Source organism: Fusarium keratoplasticum, chromosome 4 (genome assembly GCF_025433545.1).
Source record: "Fusarium keratoplasticum isolate Fu6.1 chromosome 4, whole genome shotgun sequence".
NCBI lineage: Eukaryota > Fungi > Ascomycota > Sordariomycetes > Hypocreales > Nectriaceae > Fusarium > Fusarium keratoplasticum.
Window position 1 is genome coordinate 1,183,493 of NC_070532.1, and position 19,732 is coordinate 1,203,224.

The 19,732-nt window shown below is 53.6% G+C and overlaps 8 protein-coding genes across 8 annotated transcripts; 3 read left to right on the top strand and 5 right to left on the bottom strand.

The window, feature by feature from the left end:
• Window positions 1-46: 46 nt before the first annotated feature.
• On the bottom strand, window positions 47-1,336 carry NCS57_00546000 (PCI domain-containing protein; the record flags this gene model as incomplete). The annotated part of the gene is made up of 3 exons (XM_053055379.1): window positions 47-688; window positions 764-999; window positions 1,069-1,336. 3 exons carry the CDS (start codon window positions 1,334-1,336, stop codon window positions 47-49), a joined length of 1,146 nt encoding a protein of 381 aa, XP_052914334.1.
• A 513-nt stretch (window positions 1,337-1,849) lies between these two features.
• On the top strand, window positions 1,850-3,420 carry NCS57_00546100 (NADH-ubiquinone oxidoreductase 40 kDa subunit, mitochondrial; the record flags this gene model as incomplete). The annotated part of the gene is made up of 9 exons (XM_053055380.1): window positions 1,850-1,977; window positions 2,040-2,053; window positions 2,107-2,169; window positions 2,239-2,333; window positions 2,389-2,480; window positions 2,539-2,680; window positions 2,731-2,889; window positions 2,938-3,273; window positions 3,322-3,420. The coding sequence occupies 9 exons, from the start codon at window positions 1,850-1,852 to the stop codon at window positions 3,418-3,420; spliced, it is 1,128 nt and encodes a 375-aa protein (XP_052914335.1).
• A 551-nt stretch (window positions 3,421-3,971) lies between these two features.
• Window positions 3,972-4,202, top strand: NCS57_00546200 (Ribosome assembly protein 3; the record flags this gene model as incomplete). The annotated part of the gene is made up of 1 exon (XM_053055381.1): window positions 3,972-4,202. One exon carries the CDS (start codon window positions 3,972-3,974, stop codon window positions 4,200-4,202), a length of 231 nt encoding a protein of 76 aa, XP_052914336.1.
• A 429-nt stretch (window positions 4,203-4,631) lies between these two features.
• On the bottom strand, window positions 4,632-6,630 carry NCS57_00546300 (uncharacterized protein; the record flags this gene model as incomplete). Its single annotated transcript, XM_053055382.1, has 5 exons — window positions 4,632-4,796; window positions 4,848-5,231; window positions 5,300-5,605; window positions 5,659-6,317; window positions 6,387-6,630. 5 exons carry the CDS (start codon window positions 6,628-6,630, stop codon window positions 4,632-4,634), a joined length of 1,758 nt encoding a protein of 585 aa, XP_052914337.1.
• A 3,307-nt stretch (window positions 6,631-9,937) lies between these two features.
• On the bottom strand, window positions 9,938-11,038 carry NCS57_00546400 (uncharacterized protein; the record flags this gene model as incomplete). The annotated part of the gene is made up of 1 exon (XM_053055383.1): window positions 9,938-11,038. The coding sequence occupies exon 1, from the start codon at window positions 10,805-10,807 to the stop codon at window positions 9,938-9,940; it is 870 nt and encodes a 289-aa protein (XP_052914338.1). The 5' UTR covers window positions 10,808-11,038.
• Window positions 11,039-12,370: 1,332 nt separating this feature from the next.
• NCS57_00546500 (Ubiquitinyl hydrolase 1) lies at window positions 12,371-14,263 on the top strand (the record flags this gene model as incomplete). The annotated part of the gene is made up of 6 exons (XM_053055384.1): window positions 12,371-12,455; window positions 12,527-12,763; window positions 12,815-12,925; window positions 13,043-13,815; window positions 13,872-14,105; window positions 14,162-14,263. The coding sequence occupies 6 exons, from the start codon at window positions 12,371-12,373 to the stop codon at window positions 14,261-14,263; spliced, it is 1,542 nt and encodes a 513-aa protein (XP_052914339.1).
• Window positions 14,264-14,751: 488 nt separating this feature from the next.
• On the bottom strand, window positions 14,752-16,210 carry NCS57_00546600 (Protein-lysine N-methyltransferase EFM5; the record flags this gene model as incomplete). The annotated part of the gene is made up of 6 exons (XM_053055385.1): window positions 16,110-16,210; window positions 15,796-16,042; window positions 15,415-15,531; window positions 15,211-15,325; window positions 15,083-15,154; window positions 14,752-14,969 (listed from the first exon to the last, which is right to left on the bottom strand). The coding sequence occupies exons 1-6, from the start codon at window positions 16,133-16,135 to the stop codon at window positions 14,752-14,754; spliced, it is 795 nt and encodes a 264-aa protein (XP_052914340.1). The 5' UTR covers window positions 16,136-16,210.
• Window positions 16,211-16,927: 717 nt separating this feature from the next.
• NCS57_00546700 (DNA repair protein rhp54) lies at window positions 16,928-19,399 on the bottom strand (the record flags this gene model as incomplete). Its single annotated transcript, XM_053055386.1, has 2 exons — window positions 16,928-19,334; window positions 19,389-19,399. The coding sequence occupies 2 exons, from the start codon at window positions 19,397-19,399 to the stop codon at window positions 16,928-16,930; spliced, it is 2,418 nt and encodes an 805-aa protein (XP_052914341.1).
• Between the last annotated feature and the right edge of the window lie 333 nt (window positions 19,400-19,732).

Here is a 19,732-nt window from a genome sequence, read left to right on the forward strand (position 1 = left end):
TCGTTTTGTTGCCCTCATGCCACGCCGTCCTCACTCATCTTCTTGTCTATGCAGCCCACACGTCCTTGCCAGCTGACTCGATCCAGTTGCCGAGTTGGTTGACGCTCGAGTCCCAGTCCAGGAGTCGCTGGCGCATGGCGGCAATCTGCTTCATATCCAATACCTTGGGTTGAACCCAGGTAATGTGTGCCACGCCATCGACCTGGTCGATGGTACCCCGGAGCAGACCCAGGCTCAGAGCCTTCATGATGAGATGCTCAATCTCCTGTGGTCGAACCTTAGTCTCCTGGGCGATGGTAGCAAAGGTCATGGTTCGGTCATGAGGGGGGCGGCGGAAGACAGCTTCGGTGAGAGCAGAGAGGTAGATCTTCTGGCGGAGGTGGGTAGAGTTGCTGCTCAGGAGCTTGTTAGACTCGACACGATCAGAAAGTCTCTCGTAGGCCGCAAGATCTCCGCGGTTGAAAGCGAAAAGAAGCTCGCGCATCCAGGCGTGCTCGCTCTTGGCAAGAACATCGAGGATGGGATGGAGGAGCAGCTCTCCAAAGTTGTAGATGCTGGTAGAGACCAGAGCGGCGATGCTGAGGTGGTAGGCCCGCTTGTATCGCTCCTTGGGAGAGAGGGAGGCGACATCAATGCAGGCAAGGTAGAGGAGGGCAGTGCGGTAGTAGTTGGAGAAGTCCATCTTGAGCTGTGGAGGGGTTAGTGGGGGTTCGGACATCAATATTGTGACACCGTGGTCATGGGCTCCAGGAAATGAACATACCTGGTAGTAGGTGGCATTGGCGTCGTAAAATGAGGCATGGACGATGTTCTCGACGGAATCGAAGGAGTCTAGTATCCTCTCGGCGGTGTCGAGATCCTTTCGTGCGCTGTCTAGCTCCTCAAGGTCGAGCTTCGCCCGAGCGACAGCAACCAGGGCAAAAACATATGCATCTTGCGAGTTCTCGTTGTCAACCTTCTTGGCGACCGATTGCAGGAATTCCAAACGCTCCTCATCCTCTGTAGTTCAAAGACATCATGGGTTAGCACAACGCCGGCTTCGGAGGGGCGCACAGCAGGGTTCCTTACCATCGCACTCTGTCGCCGCCTTCAACGCCAGTTCCACGAGCTTCAGCTGGTTGATCTTGTCGGCAAATTTAAGGATGAAGACTCTGTAGAAGACTAGCCGCTTGGGAGCGCTCCCGGGATGGCTGAAGAACTCGACGAGGGCTTCGGTGAGCTGGTGCCAGAGCTTACGCTCCCAGTAGTTCTCAAAGTCGAGGATGAGAGGCTGGAGCTCCTCGGGAGCTTCATCGCGCTGCTCGGCGAGGAAATCGGGGATGGCGTCGGCACTCATGATGGCGGGATGTGTAGGAGTTGGTGGGTTGTGACGTGTGGATGGTGAGCACAGCAACAATAGCTAGCTTGCACCTTGAGATCTCGAGCTTTTGGTTCCGAATCGGCACAAGTTCTTCCCTAAAAATCGGCGTTGCAGGCGGGGTATTTCTTTCGTGACGATGACAGTGCCGTTCTAGGCAGCCAGAGCAAGTTGGTCGGTTTGGGGTGTTTGTTCAAGGTTGATAGTTGCTTCTGTGGAGTTGGAGGGAGGTCCTTAGCTCATCAATGAGGCTGCCAGGCAGCCTGGTGTCGCAACACTCAAAGACGCACGGACCCATTCTTCCCTTGGAATCCCGCTAGCCAATAATGAGCTGCAAGATTTCATTGACCCATCACGTGACCTGGAAATAGCGTTCCCCGAGGCTCTACCTTGCCCAGCATCACCAAACATTGCTGTTGTGAAGACGAGACGACCCACGGCCAATTGCGAGGCACAGCAGCGTCTTCCCACGCAATCTGTATAATCGCAACCATGGTTTCGCCCCTGTTTGCCGCCCGGTCGGCCCGCAATGTCGCCCTCAATGTCACGGGCAAGCGATTCCTCTCCGACATCTCTATTACCCGAACCGGGAAGCCCATCATCCGAGTCGAGGGTGGCCGGTGAGCCCAACCGCGATCCATTGGCCCTTTGAAACATGTTGCTGATGCTTGCCTCCGTTTAGTTCATCCCTTGGAGGTGCGACGACCGATCCACGATGCCCATGAACGACGCTGACGATTGACAACCAGGCCACACTGTTACGGTATTTGGCGCAACCGGCCAGCTGGGACGATACATTGTGAACCGTCTTGGTGAGAAGGCCCGGCCTCTATGACTTGATGGGGGAAAGGGACGGCACAAAGACTAACCATTGCTACTAGCTCGTCAGGGATGCACCGTCGTCGTTCCCTACCGTGAGGAGATGACCAAGCGTCACCTCAAGGTCACCGGAGATCTCGGCCGCGTCGTCTTTGTCGTATGTCCAATCCCTTCGATCTCGACCATAGCCCCGCTATAACTCTCGCCTTTAGGAGCACGACCTTCGAAACACCCCTTCGATCGAGGCCAGCGTCAGACACTCGGATGCCGTCTTCAACCTGATTGGCCGTGATTACCCGACCAAGTATGTTTCTTCGAGAAGACGAGCACGAGGGCGAGCAAGGAAGCTAAGCTAGCATCAGGAACTTTTCTCTGGAGGATGTTCACATTGAAGGAACCGAGCGAATTGTCGAGGCCGTTGCCAAGTACGATGTCGACCGATACATCCACGTTTCGTCCCACAGCGCCAACTCCCAGTCCGCCTCCGAGTTCTACCGCACCAAGGTACTTCGACTGCTGCTTCAACGAGGGAAGGTTATTGACAAGCGTATCAGGGCCGAGCTGAGGAGATTGCCCGGGAACTGTTCCCCGAGACCACCATCGTCCGACCCGCCCCCATCTTCGGTTTCGAGGACAACCTTCTGCTTAAGCTGGCTGGTGTGACCAACCTCTTCACCTCCAACAACATGCAGGAGAAGTTCTACCCCGTTCACGTAGGTGACGGAGTCCTGGTGGATATGGAATAGTACTGACTGTGATAGTCAATTGATCTCGGAGCCGCCCTCGAGAAGATCTTCTACGACGACACAACCGCCGGACAGACTTTCGAGCTTTACGGACCCAAGCAGTACAGCATGCGCGAGATTGCCGATCTGGTGGACAAGGAAATCTACAAGCAGCGACGACACATCAACGTTCCCAAGGCCATCCTGAAGCCCGTTGCTGAGATCCTGAACAAGGTGCTCTGGTGGCATACCCTGTCGGCCGATGAGGTTGAGCGAGAGTACATGGACCAGGTCATTGACCCTGAGGCCAAGACTTTCAAGGATCTTGGGATCGAGCCCGGCGACATTGCCAACTTTACCTACCACTACCTGGTGAGTGACCCAGTTGGAGTCTCAGGACTATATCTGACACCCCTATAGCAAGGATTCCGAAGCCAAAACTTCTACGATCTTCCCCCTGCGACGGAGAAGGAGAAGCGGGAAGAGAAGAAGTACATCCACGTCTTGGATGAGTTGTAAAGAAAAGGAATCGAGCTTTGGTCTTTGGAATGCTGGAGAGGGAAGTGGTAGCTTTGGGCAGTTGGGAGGCTGCTGAGCGGACAGGCCGACAATAGTCCGTGTATATAGGACCGCATAGACTAGAGAGTGTGCGAGTTCAAACAATTGTACAGGTTTTCTTTTGGTTGAAATGTGTCTCCGTGTCAGACGAGGTTCTTGGAGTAATGTCGCTTTGTTATGCCCCATGCCAGAGATTTACATCCCAGGAAGATTCCTAAAGTGCGATCACCCTCGAGATGGATGGGAATCAACTGAGAAAGGTCGATTGGGGATCAACTAGGGAAGCTATCTCGGTTTTCTAGAGTTGAAGGTAGCATGGAGGTGTAAGTGTACAGTGCGCTCACAACACCGTGCGTGTATATGCACTGTCTGCAAACCTCTACTTCAGGCTTTGCTCTCATGAATTACACCAATCCTTCAACATCACCACCCTCGGTATCCAAAACCACAGCACCATCTTTGGCCCAGCCAATAAATCGGGATTATTCACAGACCACGTCAAGCTCCAAAAAATGTCTTCCAAGCCCAACAACCAGGCTTCTGCCGAGTTCACATCCTACTACCTCCAGCGAGCCACGCAGGAGCTCTCGGAGGACCTCGACAAGGTCCGCAACGCAGAGGACTTCAAGGCTGACTCGATTCCTTTTCTGGTTCATGCCCTTCAGCAGGGTGCGGGGCTTTTTTCGGCGGAGGATCAGAAGAGAGTTGTCGATGGGTCGAAGAGCAAGGATGGAGATGCTTGAGTTTGTGTGGTGAAGTGAAGCCAACAAGGCCGCTGTCCACTTACGCTACCGAATTGTTACACGACCGAGTTAATGGACAAAGTCGGAATGGAGGCTCATGTTGAATGCCTCACGAGGAGACCAAAGACGGTGTTAATGCTTTGTCTCGCCTCACATCAACACCACGAACCGCCAGGGCCAACACACGTCAGCCAGGACCAGCAATTCTCTCAGCATCGAAGATTCAATCATTTCACGACAAATAGAACCATTGGGGAAAATAAAGGAGTTCAGGTTGCGATCAAAGGCCGTTATTTCATCAAGGGTATCTCAAAGCAGACTCATCGCAGCGACAAAAGCGCACCGCGATGCAATCAACTAGGTATCTATGCAACTCCTGCACACTCCAAATAATGCAAGACTTGATATCAATCAACAGTGTTTGTGTGTCTAAGCCGCCTGGGACCGGCGTCGCTCCAGTCGCACAGCCCAGCCCTTGATGGCCAGGACGATGACGATCCAGGCCATCAGCAGTCCGACCAGGCCCATGGTGACGGTGTACATGAACATGGCGTCTAGGTCGTAGTGGATCATTCCTTCGACAGTGTCGGAACTCTGCTCTGGGTCAGCTGTTGTCTCAGTAGGACAGGGACAGAGTGCACTTACGCTTGCCATGAAGATGATGCCTCCAGAGATCAAGCCAAACGAAGCAAGGAGCTCGGTGGGAGGTCGGGATGGGAGAATCGACTTGGGCGGCTTGAGGAACATGAGGAGGTATGTAAGGCCTCGAGCAAGCGAGGCTCCGAGAAGCAGGTTGCCCCATTGCTTGTGGACCATGCTCGAGATCATGGTGTGCTGCTTGTGCGAGCTCATCATGATGCCCAGCAGAAGGATGACCAAGGCAGGAATGGGGTTGAGGGAGAACTCGTAAGTCTCGGGTGCCTTTTGTTCATCTGCTTCTTCGTCGGTGTAGGGGTGCTTCGGCTCGATGTCTTCGACGGTTGTGTTGAGGAGATCGCGAATTCGGGTAGACTCGACGAGCATTCCGCACTGGAACAAATTGTCAGTCCCTGAACTTTCAAGATCTCTGCTAAAGCGTGTGCAGGATCGAGACTTACCATGCCACCACCGATAAACAGGACCGTGATGGAGATGTGCTCCATGTCCTGAGCAGTCCAAGCACCTCCCCAGCCGCCAAGGTGCTCAAGGAAGATGTTGGTAGAACCATAGAAGAAGATGAGAAAGCTCTCGACAAACTCGGCAGAAGGTCGCCAATTTTGCGACCCCTTCTTGGGGCGAACGTTCCATGCCCAGCCAAGCTCGCCGAAGCTGCCAGACCAACGACCCAGGGTGAAGACGCCCAGCCAGAAGAAGACGCCGCCCTTGATCCAATGCGCGAGGCCGTTGAAGACGTTTTCTCCTTCCTATTAATGGTGTGTTAGATAGTGTAAGTGGATACCTTTAAGGAGCGACTTACAAAGAAGCGACCGAAAGTAGCTACACCAGTCGCAAGCGCGATGAAGCCGAAGGGGAGGATAATGCGATCAATGACCTGTCGTCCAATGTTGAGATACTTCCACACGCGAGAAGCAACGACCTTGGAAGCATGACGAGCGAAGGCGCCCTTGGTAGCCGGAGAGGAGAGAGACATGGCCTCGAGGTCACCGTCGTCGTCTTCCTCGTACTCCTTTCTTGGGCTCTCGAGGGGAGACTCCTCCAAACCATCGAGGGTCGAAACAGAGCTGCTTCGGAGTGAAGCAGTGTTGCGCTCTGTTCCCTGGCCACTGTCACCGGAGTGTCGATAGGGGCTGTCAGCGAGGTAACCCTCGGGGAGTCGGAAACCGTTGTGGCTAGGAGCTTCAGTTGGCACTGGGAGAAAGGCCTGTCTGTCACTGCTCGTCTTCCTGGCATCCCCTCGCAATACTCCGGCGACCCATCCCACAAGGCTCACGAGAACCTGCGCCGAGACAACCCAGGTCGCGATCCAACCAATCTTGTGGTGCGCATTGTTTGGGTAGAGGTCTGGGGTCTGGGCGTTGTAGATGACGCCCAGGAGCAGCCCCAGGGCATTGGAGGCCAGGAATACGAACTGCGCAGGCACAGTGAAGCGCGATCTCGCCAGAGAAAGGACGACGGCTGTATAGATGCGTCAGTGGCTGGCGCAAAGCTTGTGAGTAGCAGCGGGCCTCGTGGGCTTGAGCTTACCGACGGGGAGGACAAAGACCCAGGAGAGGACCATGAGGGCAATGTGGGCGTAGATGACACTGACATGATCGGGGTGGGAAAAGTAAGTGTCTGGGTATTCCGAGGCGTCTTTGGGCTTGTCGGAGGCATGGCTCATGTCCATGTCGCCCATGTCGTGTCCCTCGTCGCCATGCGCCAGGACGACTGGGAGAAGCGCGAAGAGGACTGCGCCCGCAGAGCGCGATAGCGTATTTGCTGGAATCATTATGAATTACTCGGTGTAGTCGAATCTCTTTGCTATTCGGAGCTCTGTTGGTGCGCGCACGACAAAGACGGAGGTCGAGAGCACACCAGCTTCAAGGAAACCGATCGCAGGCCAGTATTAGTCGAACAGCACTCTCTGGCGACTAGAACTGTTACAGGCGACAGGTAAAAAGAGACGATAGACACAGGTTTACGGCAATGCGACGCGCTCGAAGCTATTTCAAGGAAGTACGGCAGAGTGGAGGGGCTCTCGCCGGGCCGAGTCGGCGAGGGGTGTGGGCTTTTTATTCTTGAGCAAAGAAGCCATTGAGGGCCAGGGTTGGCATAGAATGGAGGGCCAAGAAGAAGGGACCATCCGGGGCTTCCGAATTGCTTCAAAGGGGAGCTTGAGAAAAAAAAAAGTAGCAGGACCACGGTACGGTAAGCCGGCGGGCGGGAAGGGAGCTCATGGTGGAGGATGGGGCCGGCCGGTGGGGGAGAGAGAACTTGATGGTGGGTGGGCTGTAGCTCGGCATGTTGGCTGCCAGCAAATGGGGAACTCGCTGTGGTTACGGTACATGGACGGGTAGTACCCTCTCGGATGACAGCTATTCGGCTCTGGCCGTAGGTACCTCTTGTGGAGCTCGTGTGAGAACGACATCATCGATGGATCGACGAGGTGAGTTCCTGTCATGCAGTCACAGTACACGCCCCAAGATGAGAGAGGGTTGTGGCTTCGAGACCTCTTACATGGCATTGTAAGTGAGGAGCTCGTACGAGTGAAAGTTGACATCTCATATCACTGGATCAGAGTGTCTCTTATCTTGGCTAGCTTATAGAATCCCCAACTGAAGCACAGCTGAGTGCCAACTCCGTACCTATACCGCCTAGCAAGTCCTGTACATGGTACATGCACTCGACAAAGACATACAGTACTCGTCGCAAACAGTGCTTTCGCAAAGGTCAAAGGGCGTGCTTGGCTCCTGGGCACCGTTGCTTCGGTGGCTTGCTCGTCTACCAACCACTCCCCCCCACCACCCGGATCCGACGGGACGGAAGACGGAGCACCCACGGACATTTTCACAAAATCCAGAACCGAAAAATAACTTATATCGCTTCCCTTGTCCGTGTCTTGGCCTTCCTTTTACAAGCTGGTGACGACTGACAGTGACGACGACCTTCAGGCACCGACCCTTGGCGACCTGTTTATCTAGATGCCAGCGTATTGAGATACGCCTGCTCGCACGTCATCAGCGGCAGGAGTCGACATGCCGGCTGGGCTTGGATCCAGTGCCGACAGCCTCTCTCCCGCTAAGGCATGTCGAAGAGCGGCGTGACTTGGCCGTTCTGCTGTGTCCGGGATCTAGGGTTCCACGGGCCCCGGGACGTGGATCCACAGCAAAAAGCGGCCGACCATTCCGTCCTGTTCCCTCTGAGTAACTCTAATTGACGACCACACAGAGAGGCAAAAAGCGATTATGTCCGCGATAAGGCTGAATATGACGTCGGGCAGCCATTAGAGAAGACGTTAGGGCTGACGAAAGAATAACGTAGACGCCTTACGTCTACACACGTGTGCAGCGTATTCTTACAGAGAGGTACGCATGATAGTGCGTGACAGCTTCACTTACACACGGCGGTCAAGAACACAAAGTCACCACGGATGGCTTAAATCCCGGGCCCCGATGGCCAAGAGGTGATGGAGAAAAAACCAGGACCATAGCCTTGGCAACGTGCCTTTCACCCATCGAACAACGCGCCCATATTATCTCCGATACCCCGATGATTCCGGTCAGATACTTCCATGAACGAAAAAAGGTCCCACCTCCTTCAACACTACCAAACCGCCATTTCACGAGTCACAGGACACGAAAAACACCCAGACGGGAAACATCCATTACAACCGTATGACTCAAAAACGCCAGGGTCTTTGTTCGGAGGCGGGGACCCTTGATCAGCAGTCGTGAGTGACCGGCACACACACCTTTTGACCAAGCATCCATTATCTTTCCGAAATCTCACCAACCCTATCCCACCCCGGTTTTCTGAGCATGGGATACAAAGAAAACGCATGAGCCCAGATGCAGAAAGAGAGCCCTAATGTCATGTCGATATGTAAGGTAGCCTGGGGGGACCGGCAATACGTTGCGCCCTCCCCACTTGGGAGCATCTCTGTGCTTTGCTTTGAGTGCTGACAATTGCATCACAGTATCGTGACAAAGACGGGTGGGTAATTGTTCAACGTTGGCTGACAAACTAGACATAATCACTAAGCAAGCAATTGGAAGGGATGAAGCTCTCACGGGAAGTGGATGCGGCTCTCTCATTAACCCGCCTTGACCTCGCGTATTTCGAAATCGCCGATGGTTTTCCCCACTCAAACACTGACAAGGCTACCAAAGGCATGGGAACCCATTCGATGCGGAAATTTCTGGCTTCATCCTCGAGGATAGCACGGAAAGATGGACCGTCTCTGCCAAGAATTCACCGGCAAGGATTTAACTGCAATTATCAATGCGGTCGTCCATGGACCTCCGTGGCCGCAGGACGAAGCACTCCGAGACATCCGTGTTGGATGAAGCGAAGCAGATCGTGATCCTTCAACGCCAATCTCGGTTCCCGCGCAGAAACACTGATGAACCCGATGACAAGGCCATAGTCGTATGATCACACGGGGAGAAATCGGTTTGCTGGCTGTTACATATTACCCAGGTTGCTCGGGAATGACTGACTGTTCACCGAGGACATCATGTATGTGACGTGTGACGACATTGCAGGCTTGTTTGCCGTGCAACCTCTTGATCCATGCCATTGTGCAAGAGGGCAACATGAGTCTATCCCGAGGATGAATTACAGCGGCCGCTAGCTCGGGCATCAACGGTCAGAAGATGAGCTACACACAAAGTGCCCCGTGCTGTAGATCATTCAAGCCCGCGGCGTCTATCAGAGACCGCCATTCCCGGCTCCTCCAAAGTGGCTGCCTTAGCTCTGGCATTGCATCGTGGATGAGCAGGGATTGTGTGAGTCCCCGCCATGGTTTTCGTTCGTTCGCTAAGCACATGCAGCTTGTTTTTCTTGCTTGCTGTGTTGCTGCAAAGGTCAAGGACGCGGTGAAGTCGAGAGAGATCCGAAGCTGCCGAAGTCGCTCGCCGTGTCTTGGCACGGCAAACTGCTTCCATCCAAGGATCCCACACTTCCGAGGCAGATGCGGCTTTCGACGATGATGGATTTTTCGGAAAACGCGGATTTAAATTTCAAAGCTTGCCGGGAATAGCAATCAGACTAATGAATTGTGTGTGGGAGTAATCATCACCTCACCCTCTACATGTTTATAAAGAAGGACGCCCTTCACCCAACAAACGCCATCCATCTCCGTCACGGGCCACCCGGCCTTCCCCTTCCAACTTCCCCAGGATCTGTAACACACCACCACAGGCCGCAGGGTGGAGAGTCTCTGGCACCTCCTTGTAGATGACCTTGACCAACTCCATGGCCGTCCACGTCGACCTCAGCTCGGCGACATTTGTCTTGACCTCTCCAGGCCCGAGTCCCAGCGTCTGGATGACCTGCTCTTCCCGTTGACGTCGGTGGGCGATGTACTCGGCAATCTTGGCTGGACCGTGCTCGATGACAGGGCCGTGGCCGGGGTATGCCCTGCCGTTGAAGAGCGTCTTCATCTCTTCGAGGCTCCGTAGATATGTTGCCATGTCTTCAAAAACCGCCGTTCCTTGGCCGAGCACATTGTCAGCCGTAAACATGGCATCCTCTTCATCCATGACGAAAATAACATGATCCTTGGTGTGCCCTGGTGTATACGCCGCCGTCAGGGTAGCACCATCAACCTCGAACCGCTGCCCATGTTCGATCGCGAGCTGCCCCTCCTCCGGGGTGTGCTTGTAGATCTTTGTCTGCGGCGAGATGCTCAAGAGGTCTTTGATGCCGCCCGTGTGGTCATGATGCCAGTGCGTAATGAGGGCGGCGTCGATGGTGGCGTTCTCCTGCTGGAGGGTGTCACGGATGGACGTGATCCAGGCGTTACGGCCCTCGCCCGTGTCGATGAGGAGGCGCCGGCGGCCAGTGCCGAGGAGGTATGTGTTTGTGCCTTGGAGGGTGAACTTGCCCGGGTTGCCGCCCAGGATGCGGATACAGGCGGGACTGAGGCGCTCTACGGCTGGGAGGGCGATGAGTTGTGTTGCCATGATGTGGGCAATGGATCGTGTCAGGGTCGGGCGAGTGTTGCACCGGGACCTGGTTCGGAGTCTAAGACCGTGAAAAATGACCGGAGCAAACCCGGCGTAAAATCGGGAGGGGTCCGGATCCGGAAGCCGGAGATCGGAGCCGGGGGTTCTACAGATTATGTGGAGAAATCGGAAGAGCCAGAGCGGGACCGAAAGCGAAGCCGAAGGGAGACGCGCCTGGGGACAAAGAGCAACAAGGGATGGTGAAGATGAAGGAAGAAGAAGAATGGTGAGTTGGTTGTTGGATTTGGCTATTTTACTGGTAAAAGAGTGGCTGTCGTCATTCGGCATTTGGAGATCTCGGCAGTGTCTGTCCAATGCCACGAGGAAAGAGCTGGAAAGCCTCGGCCCAAAGTGGTTCTCCTCATGAGGAGCTTAATAACCATGAATGATGTCGTACATTACTCGTCAGTGCAGGAGCTTGTGAATAGCATCATCTTCCTGGCGAAATTCACCTGAAACCACCCCCGTTGTTGTTAGAGTTTCCGCTTCATGCATATTTACGGTAGCAAAGGTGCAACGCTGTGCCTGATCAATGTCAAAATGTCGGCTTCAAGCATCCTTCGCTGTCGTTGATAGACACGGGAGGATGTCACAGTGTCGTGGTAGCGGCTGACAAGCGAGCGCTAAAAATATAGGGGCTAGTACAGGATTCGCTGAAGAGCATCACATCATCCCATGATGGTCCGTGAAGGACATCATTTGAGCAAATGACAAAGCAGTCGGTCAATGAACTTTGTGCTTGATGGATATATCCGAATGTTTCCAGACAAACAATACTGATTGCTGCAACGGGTAATTTATCCATAAAGATTCAACACCGCCGTGACGATGGAAGCCGGCTGCTTATCTTATCGCACTGCATGATGCAGCTGATTGGGTTTTTTTTCGCGAGGCAAAGGCCGCCACGATGGTACCTTGCCTGCTAATTTACCCCCGGAAGGTACGTACTCCACCAAACCAACACCCGCACCTCATCTCTCGCTCCCTGTCTTCAGTGGCTTCTTTCCAATCCCATTCATTCTATTCATTCAAGAAGCGACAAGAGATCCAAAACGACTTGCGCCGAGCCTTGTCGACATTTTTTGCTTCCTCTCTCAAGGCGCGAATCGGCTCCCATCTTTTATCTAACTCTTAATTCCTTGTCTGTTTATTTAATTCAACAATTACTTCTTCCATCTCTTGACCGACACGCACGGCTTGTCCGACGTTCGGCTTAGCGCGTGTACTGTGCTGTGCTCTGCTGTGCCTTGCATCCTTCAGCCTCGCCCGCCTCTCACACCCTCGATCGACAATCAACGAGCTTCTTTACAGCGAGCCTGATCGATCATAATACTTCCCCTTTCGGTCGCCCGACTTCTTGAGACATACTTTTGCTCTGGTCATTGCTGTCGGATCGCTCGCCTATCCTTTCATCCCCGAATCGAGCCCCGTTCCTCCAGCGGCCGCCGGCACCGCTGCATTCTCTCGAGCTTCACTCGTCCCCAAGCAAAGCTTTGAGGCCACCCAGCTCAATCCCTCATCATGTCTGCTCGGCCGACAACACCCGCGTCGCCTAAGAACTTCAAGGTCAAGTCCCCGGTCCCGGGGTCGCCAATGTTCGGCTGTGGTACGATCCCCTTCTCTCTAGCGATTCCCCGACGTCGCGTTGCCTTCTTTTCTCTTCTAACCGGTCTCTAGAGCATGTACAACTTCTCTTGACCCAAGGCCAAGAGGTCATGAACAGCTCCATCACACACTACAAGCTGATTCTCCGCGGCATCTTCGATTCGACCCCCATCATCCCACAGACCTCGACGACCCAGGACGGACGGCCCATCACGACTCTCACATCCAACTACCTCTGCCTGCAATGTCCCACGACTGTATCCGAAGACGATCGATTGAAGCATGGAACTAAGAAACAACACCGCTTCTGTTGGTGGCTCTTGACCACTTGACAACGCCCGCCCTGCTAACCTGTCGCAGACGTCGACTCCCGAAGTGGCTCCCTCTACTGTCAGATATGTGATGACTTTGTTTGGGATCCCACATTGGAGGAGCTTCGAGTACGAAAGATAGGAACCGGGTCTTTCTCTGGTAAGCACCAAATGACATGGGCGTACAGGGCAACTTTGCCAAACCGGCATTTTCTGGTCTCGGCTGCTTGACACTGCGCAGCAACGAGTTCTACAGCATGGACTGACGATTGCTCAGGTCGCAAGAGAAAGCATGATGAGCTCTTCCAGGACTCCATTAAGGATGACCCTCGATACATCACCAACAATACCACAACCGCCTCTTGTCGCGCTAACGGCCTTCGCGGCATCTATAACGCTGGAGCCACTTGCTACCAAAACGTTGTCCTCCAAAGCTTCCTCCATAACCCTCTCCTCCGTAACTTTTACCTCAGCGATGGCCACCACGACTGCCAGGTTCCTCACTGCTTGAGCTGCGCTATGGACGATATGTTCCAGGATTTCTATGCTCTCGAGAATACCAACGGCTACACGGCCGCTAACATCTTGTCGGGGTTCTGGATTTCTGAGAAGAAGGCCTTCGAGAATCTGGTAACCACCAAAGAACAAGATGCTCACGAGTTCTTCCAGTTCCTGGCTGAGGAACTTCACGAGCGCAATGGCGACGGCAAGAAGCCAGAGATTGGCAGCGAGCACAGCTGCAACTGCATCATGCACCAGACCTTTTACGGCAAGATGCAAACTACAACCACATGCCAGAACTGCTCGGGACAGAGCAATTCCATCCAGTCCTTCCTAGACCTGAGCCTGGGTCTCGAGAATGTGGTTCAGAAACGAATTAAGAAGACGGGTCTCAAGAAGCCATCGCTGACTCTACAAGACTGTCTGGACGAAGAGTACATCAAGTATGACAAGTGCGAGTATCGCTGCAACAACTGCAGCTCGATCCAGCAAGCAAAGCGACACACCAGCATCAAGCGTTTGCCGAATGTTCTATCAATACAACTAAAGGTGAGTCGGTCTACTGGAATGGCCTGACCAACTGGACGAAACTAATGGTCTTGAAGCGCTTTGAATATAGGCATGGGAGACATGACAGGGCAGCCTCCAAGGTCAGCAACGAGGTGCGATTCCCGCTGCAGCTGAACATGCTGCCCTACACAAATCGTGCCCGCAGCCGTGACAGTCGCGAAAATTTCGAGCTAGAACGATCATGCACCTACGATCTCCTCAGTGTTGTGGTCCATGTCGGCGAGATCGACACTGGCCACTACACATCGTACTGCCGGGTTGGTGATCAGGTAGGCATAACTATTCTTCCAAGGCGATTGAGCGGCGTGCTAACATGTGGTATCAGTGGTTCAAGTTCAATGACCACAAGGTTGAGCTGGCTAGTTTGTCTGATGTACTCGGCGCTCAGGCCTATCTGCTCTTCTACATCATCCGTTCCCTCGCCTAACAGGGATCAGGTGTGAGCACCGGGTGAGGCCAAGGGGATCATTGATGGAAATTGAAATTGGAAGCACTGGACCGGCGTCAACGGGCATGGATGGCAGGCTCACTGGGGGAGGAAAACAAAGGCAGATGCCCGGAGTGGGATGCATTGCTCGGCGTAAAGATTCAATTTAGCAATTCCCGCAAGGGGCCCACGATATGATGCATGTTGCCTGGTGTATTTTGCTTTCAATATTGCTAACCACACTACTTTGATCACTAATGGACCGCTTACATGCAAACCGCATCGCAGTCAGCAGAACATAGTAATTATGGTTAGTCAAAGCCACATTTCTCCCGTGAAAGATAACGCTCTTAAGGCTCGTGTTTGGGCAAACAAATCAGGGGTATTTCGTGGCATCGGCCATTCTACGTAGGTGATTGTGTAAAGTAACACTCATGAAAATCGAGGCTTGATTCATAACCCATAGACGCGACGGCTCAGCCTTGTGCTCAGTCAGACTCGTCAGACCGCCAGTCCCATGTGGAACTCTCAAAGTTGGCATAGCAATAGTAGTGGTTGCTCAGACCAGAGTGAGCCGGCTCAAATGTAGTCGGGTAGACCTTGAGAGACCGGTAGAGCTTGCTGACGAGAGAGGACATTCTCTCACCCGTGCAGACAATGACGCGCGGGGAAGCTGGCTTTAGCAACCAGCGGGCGGTGAGGGCAACTGTAGAAGTGTCATATCAGCAAAGGAGAGGATGATGAGGGAGTCGTTGTCCAGGGGGGACTTTGACGCGGCAGACTAGAAGTTGGGATAGTGGCGAGTGGGATTTAACTTACACTTTGTTTGACAGTCGCTGCTGAAGAAGGGCGGATCGATGATGATGCTGTCTATACTACCCTTGAGCGAGCCTGATTGAAGCCATGTCAGCACTTGGATCTCATCGATTCGAGGAACAAGTGCATACCCGGAAGCTGGAGAGGCCGTTGAAAGTCGTAAAAGACAAACTCGGGAAAGACGCTGAACCGGTGGTCATGCTCGAACAACACCAGCTTCGGTCTGTCCTCGACAGGCCAATGTCTCTACACGGCGCGATGTTACGAGTCAGCAACCATGCCTCTCCCCATGTAGGTACGCCTTGTCACTTCTGCAGAGGATAATATCTTCTTACCAGGCGGTTCTTGAGCGCGACGAATACGCTCGGCGTCGATAGGACGCCAATGGTCGAACTGGCGGATGCGCCGTCGAGGAGCTGGTCGGCCAGGACAAAGGCCGTATCGTCCAGGAACTAGCGAACCCCATGTTAGCCTGTATATTTGGCTGTACCTGTTTCATAATAATCATGAACTTTGGACGTTGGGCGTCCTGGTGCCAAGAGCTGAGTCCCGCGGGCCAGTACGTAATGGTAACCTAATGGGCAGGACACCCCAGAAAGCCGATCGCGATGCCATCTCCACCGCCTCGACCTGGGGTAAAAACCACTGGACGCTGACGAGCTTGTGTTGCTTTATATGCAGGTGTTGTATCCTTCGTCGACAAACTTGTTACGTACCCAAAACTGCGACTCGTTCCAGTCCTCTGTAAAAGCCGCCATGCTCAGCTGCTGCTGATCCGGGTCCTCGTCCGGGGTGCTGTCCTCTTCTTCTTCCACATCATCGTCTCCTCCGGGGCCGACGACCCCGGACACGGCTCCGGCTCTAGGGGCGGCCCCGGTCTTGAGCTTCTCAAACGTCTTTCGGTGGGCGTCCTTTTCGGCGTGGAACTCGGCCAACGCGGCCAGGGCGTGACTCGAGAGGCTTCTGCAAAAGAGTACGGTTACAGGTCAGCAAGCTAGGGACTTTATGTGCTATTGGGACTGGGGCTCACATGGGCTCTTCATCGTCAAAAGACATCGGGAATCTGTCGTCGAGAGATTTCCTCTTTCGTTCCGTGGGCGGCTGAGGTTCAAAGATTCGGCTTTGGAAGGCGTGATCTTAGTGATGGTGGGGTTTTCTGAGAGGGCATGGCGGGGCATCACACGGGCCTGGATTCTCGGCGTCTCTAGGGTAGCTAGGTTGGACCACAACATTTACCTAGGTATTCAAAGTAACTACCACAAATCATGTTCCTCTTTCTTACCTGTTGACATGGGATTTTGACGTATTTTAAGCTAGAAGATTTCCTGTTGGCAACTGGGGGTGTGGAATTCTGCTCATGGGGTGGTCGGAAGTGGAGTTGGTCTTTGAGGTGAGAGGAAGGGATTAAGGCCCCTGGCAAAAGGTAAACAGATATCAAGTTAACTATAAGGCAGCGGGCAGGACAGTATCATTCCTGTCAATAATCAAAGGTGCAAAGGGTATCAACAGTTGGATAGATGGGGGACCCAGGCAACAATTGGGATAAACCCACCCATTCGTTGTCGACTGGTGATCGAGCTGATTGTTGGGCATGTCGAAAGAAGTCCCGACGAAAAATAGACCTCAAGGTATAACTTGACTGGCTCACTCCCAAGAAAGTTTCCCGTTCAATATTTGTGTCTTGTGAGACTGAAACAGTCGACCAGAGTAACCACTCCATCAAGGCAAATCTACCTGTCTAGCACAACTCCCATGAAGCAAATCGCAATCCCTGACACTCGAATCCTCGATAACGCCTCGCATGCTTTCATAACCGTGCCATCTTAAAAAAACATGTACCTTTACACCTTAATGAGATATGTACTGGAAAACAGCCGATACCTCAGCTTCCCCACACTCTTGTCTTAGGAGCAAGTCTTGAATAGGCTTCAGGCCCTCGTTGACAAAGTGGTTCCATGTACTGGTATCACCATACAACATTGCCGGTGCCTTGATGTACTGCTTCCCATCCGGCTTGCAACGTCTGCACTTGAAGGTCTCGTGAGTGTCGCTCTTGGTGTTGGGCCGGTACTGGAAGAGCTCGCGGAGACTGTCCAGGGAGAAATGACGCTCGACGTCTTCTGCCGAGTCCACGACGCACGAAGACAAACTTTGCTTGTGAGACTGCCGCTGGAAGATCTTCTCCTCGATCGTACCCGTGGCAATGAAGCGGTAGACGAAACAGTCCTTCTTCTGCCCGTCACGCCACACTCGCGCCAGAGCTTGCTGGTCCGCTGCGGGATTCCAGTCAGGATCAAATAGAACGAGACGGTTGGCACCGATGAGGTTGATACCACAGCCACCTGCCTTGCTGCTGAGCAAGAAGACAAACTCATCACCGTTGGGGTCGTTGAATCGATCAACGAGTCTCTGACGCTTGTTGACATTCATCGTTCCATCAAGACGAAGGCAACCGTACTGTCGAGATCGGCAGAGCCGCTCAAAGAGATCCAGAGTCGAGGTGTAGTTGCTGATCAGCACAATCTTGTCGTTCGTATCCTGGCGAATACGGGCCAGCATACGATCCAAGACGGCCATTTTGCCCGAGTACCATGACTTGACTTCTCGATCTCGGCCGCGAGACTCCTTTGGAACGTAGTCCTCAGGGCAACACCCCTCGGAACCAGGCAAGTCGTCAGAGAGGTTCAACAGATCGGGATGGTTGCAGAGCTTCTTCAATATGTTGATGGCCTTCAGCGGCTGACTTCCCTTGCCTCGAAGGAGAGCCTGAATATCTGGACTCTTGATAAAATAGTTGTAGAGGTCGAATTGGAAGGGCGCCAGGTTACAGAATACGACATGCTCATACTTGACGGGCAAGTACTTGGAGAGAATGTCGTTCGTGCGGCGAATCAAGAACTTGTTCACAACACTGAGCAGCTCCCCCGTGCACTCGTCACCCTTTTTGCGATCGGCCTCTGAAGCGTCGGCATCTCGGCCTCGCAGAATGGGAATTTCGAAACGCTTGCGGAACTCTTGTCTTGTTCCAAGCAAATTGGGGTTCGCGAAACTTGTGAGCGAGAAGTACTCAGTAAGATCGTTCTGGATAGGGGTACCGGTGAGAATGACTCGTCTTGTGACGTTGAGGCTGTTGAGGGCATTGAAGGTGTTGCTGTCACCATTTTTGAGACGATGACCCTCGTCGCAGAATAGCAAACCGATCTTCGTGTGCTTGAGTTCTTCCACGTTCAATCGCAGGGTTTCGTAAGAGACAATGATGACGGGGCGAGTCACAGATCGACCGCTTGCGATGGCCCATTGCCGAAGCTGGCGAGTGAGTTCTTCCTTGCTTGCCTTTCCGTCGATCGCAAATGGGTGGATGGCATTAGCACCCAGCCATTTCACCAACTCGTTCGCCCAGTTCTTGACCAAGCTGGCAGGGCAAACGACGATGGCCTTCTGGATGGTCGACTTTCCAGCCTCTGGGGATTGCTTGAGTAATGTCCACATGAGGGAAATGCACTGAAGTGTCTTGCCTAGACCCATCTCGTCTGCCATAATGCAGCCATTGGCCTTTTCGTCAATCATGCCCGTCACACACCGATACATGAACTTGACACCTTCAACTTGATGTGGGCGAAGAATCTTGGCGAGTTTGGGATCAATCACCACCGGAACTCGAGGGTGATCTCCGTCCACCTTCTTCTTGATGCCGAGGATTTCGGCCAAACTCTTGTGAACGAGCGGCGCATCGAGCTTCTCAGCTGGGGCGTCGGCCTTGGGCGCTTCGATTGCCTTGGGAGTATCCTTGGGCTTATCATCGATAGTCGGGTCATAGAGAACAATGGCAAACTCGCCACTGGGGTCGTGCAAGGGCTTGGCAATGAATACGGCGCCCTGTCGAAGACCAAGGGTAGGAGGGGCGCGATTGGGGTTGTATGCGGTGCTGTCCTTGTTCTTGAGAGGTACTGTGAATGCCTTGCGAAAAACCAGTCCCTTGTCCTTGGCCTGAAACACGGGGAATCTGTTGACGTCTCGAGTAGCGAGCGCAAGGCGGTCCTGGTTCGAGTACGGCTTATCATTGTCTGTCTCGCCGTCGGCACCTGCATAGTCGACCTTTCTCCGCTTTCTCGCCGGTCTGTCGGTCGCGGGAGTCCGTCCGGCGACTCCTGGGCACTTGAATGGCTTGTGAAGTCGGTCGAGAGATTGCGGTGTATGCATGCGTCGGCCGATGGTCTTGTCCTTGCCAGCCAGCGGCGTCGACACGGAAGGTGATCTGGAGGGTGTCAATTCGCCTGGTACTGAGTTGAGAAATGGGATGGCAACTTACGGAGCAGTCATGTTGTCTCTTCTCGCCGTGGACAAGCCCTTAGAGAAGTTTGAAGCGGATTGAAAGCTGCTTTGCCACCAACAGTGATCATGGAAGGGTAAATAGCTGAGGGAGGCGCGACCAGTGACTCGACGCGACAGCAGGCAGACACGTTGTCACGTGCCATGCCACCAACAACAATTCCGCACTACGTAGTACGCGCCCGAGGACTCCGAGACCGCCGAGGGTCTTCCGCTGGGCCATGCGGTGTTAGTGAGAATAGCGCCCGGCCTCCACTAGCTTAGGTAACCTTGCGCGAGCAGCCAAGCAAGTTTATTATGTTTGTCGATGGGGCCGGTGGCAAG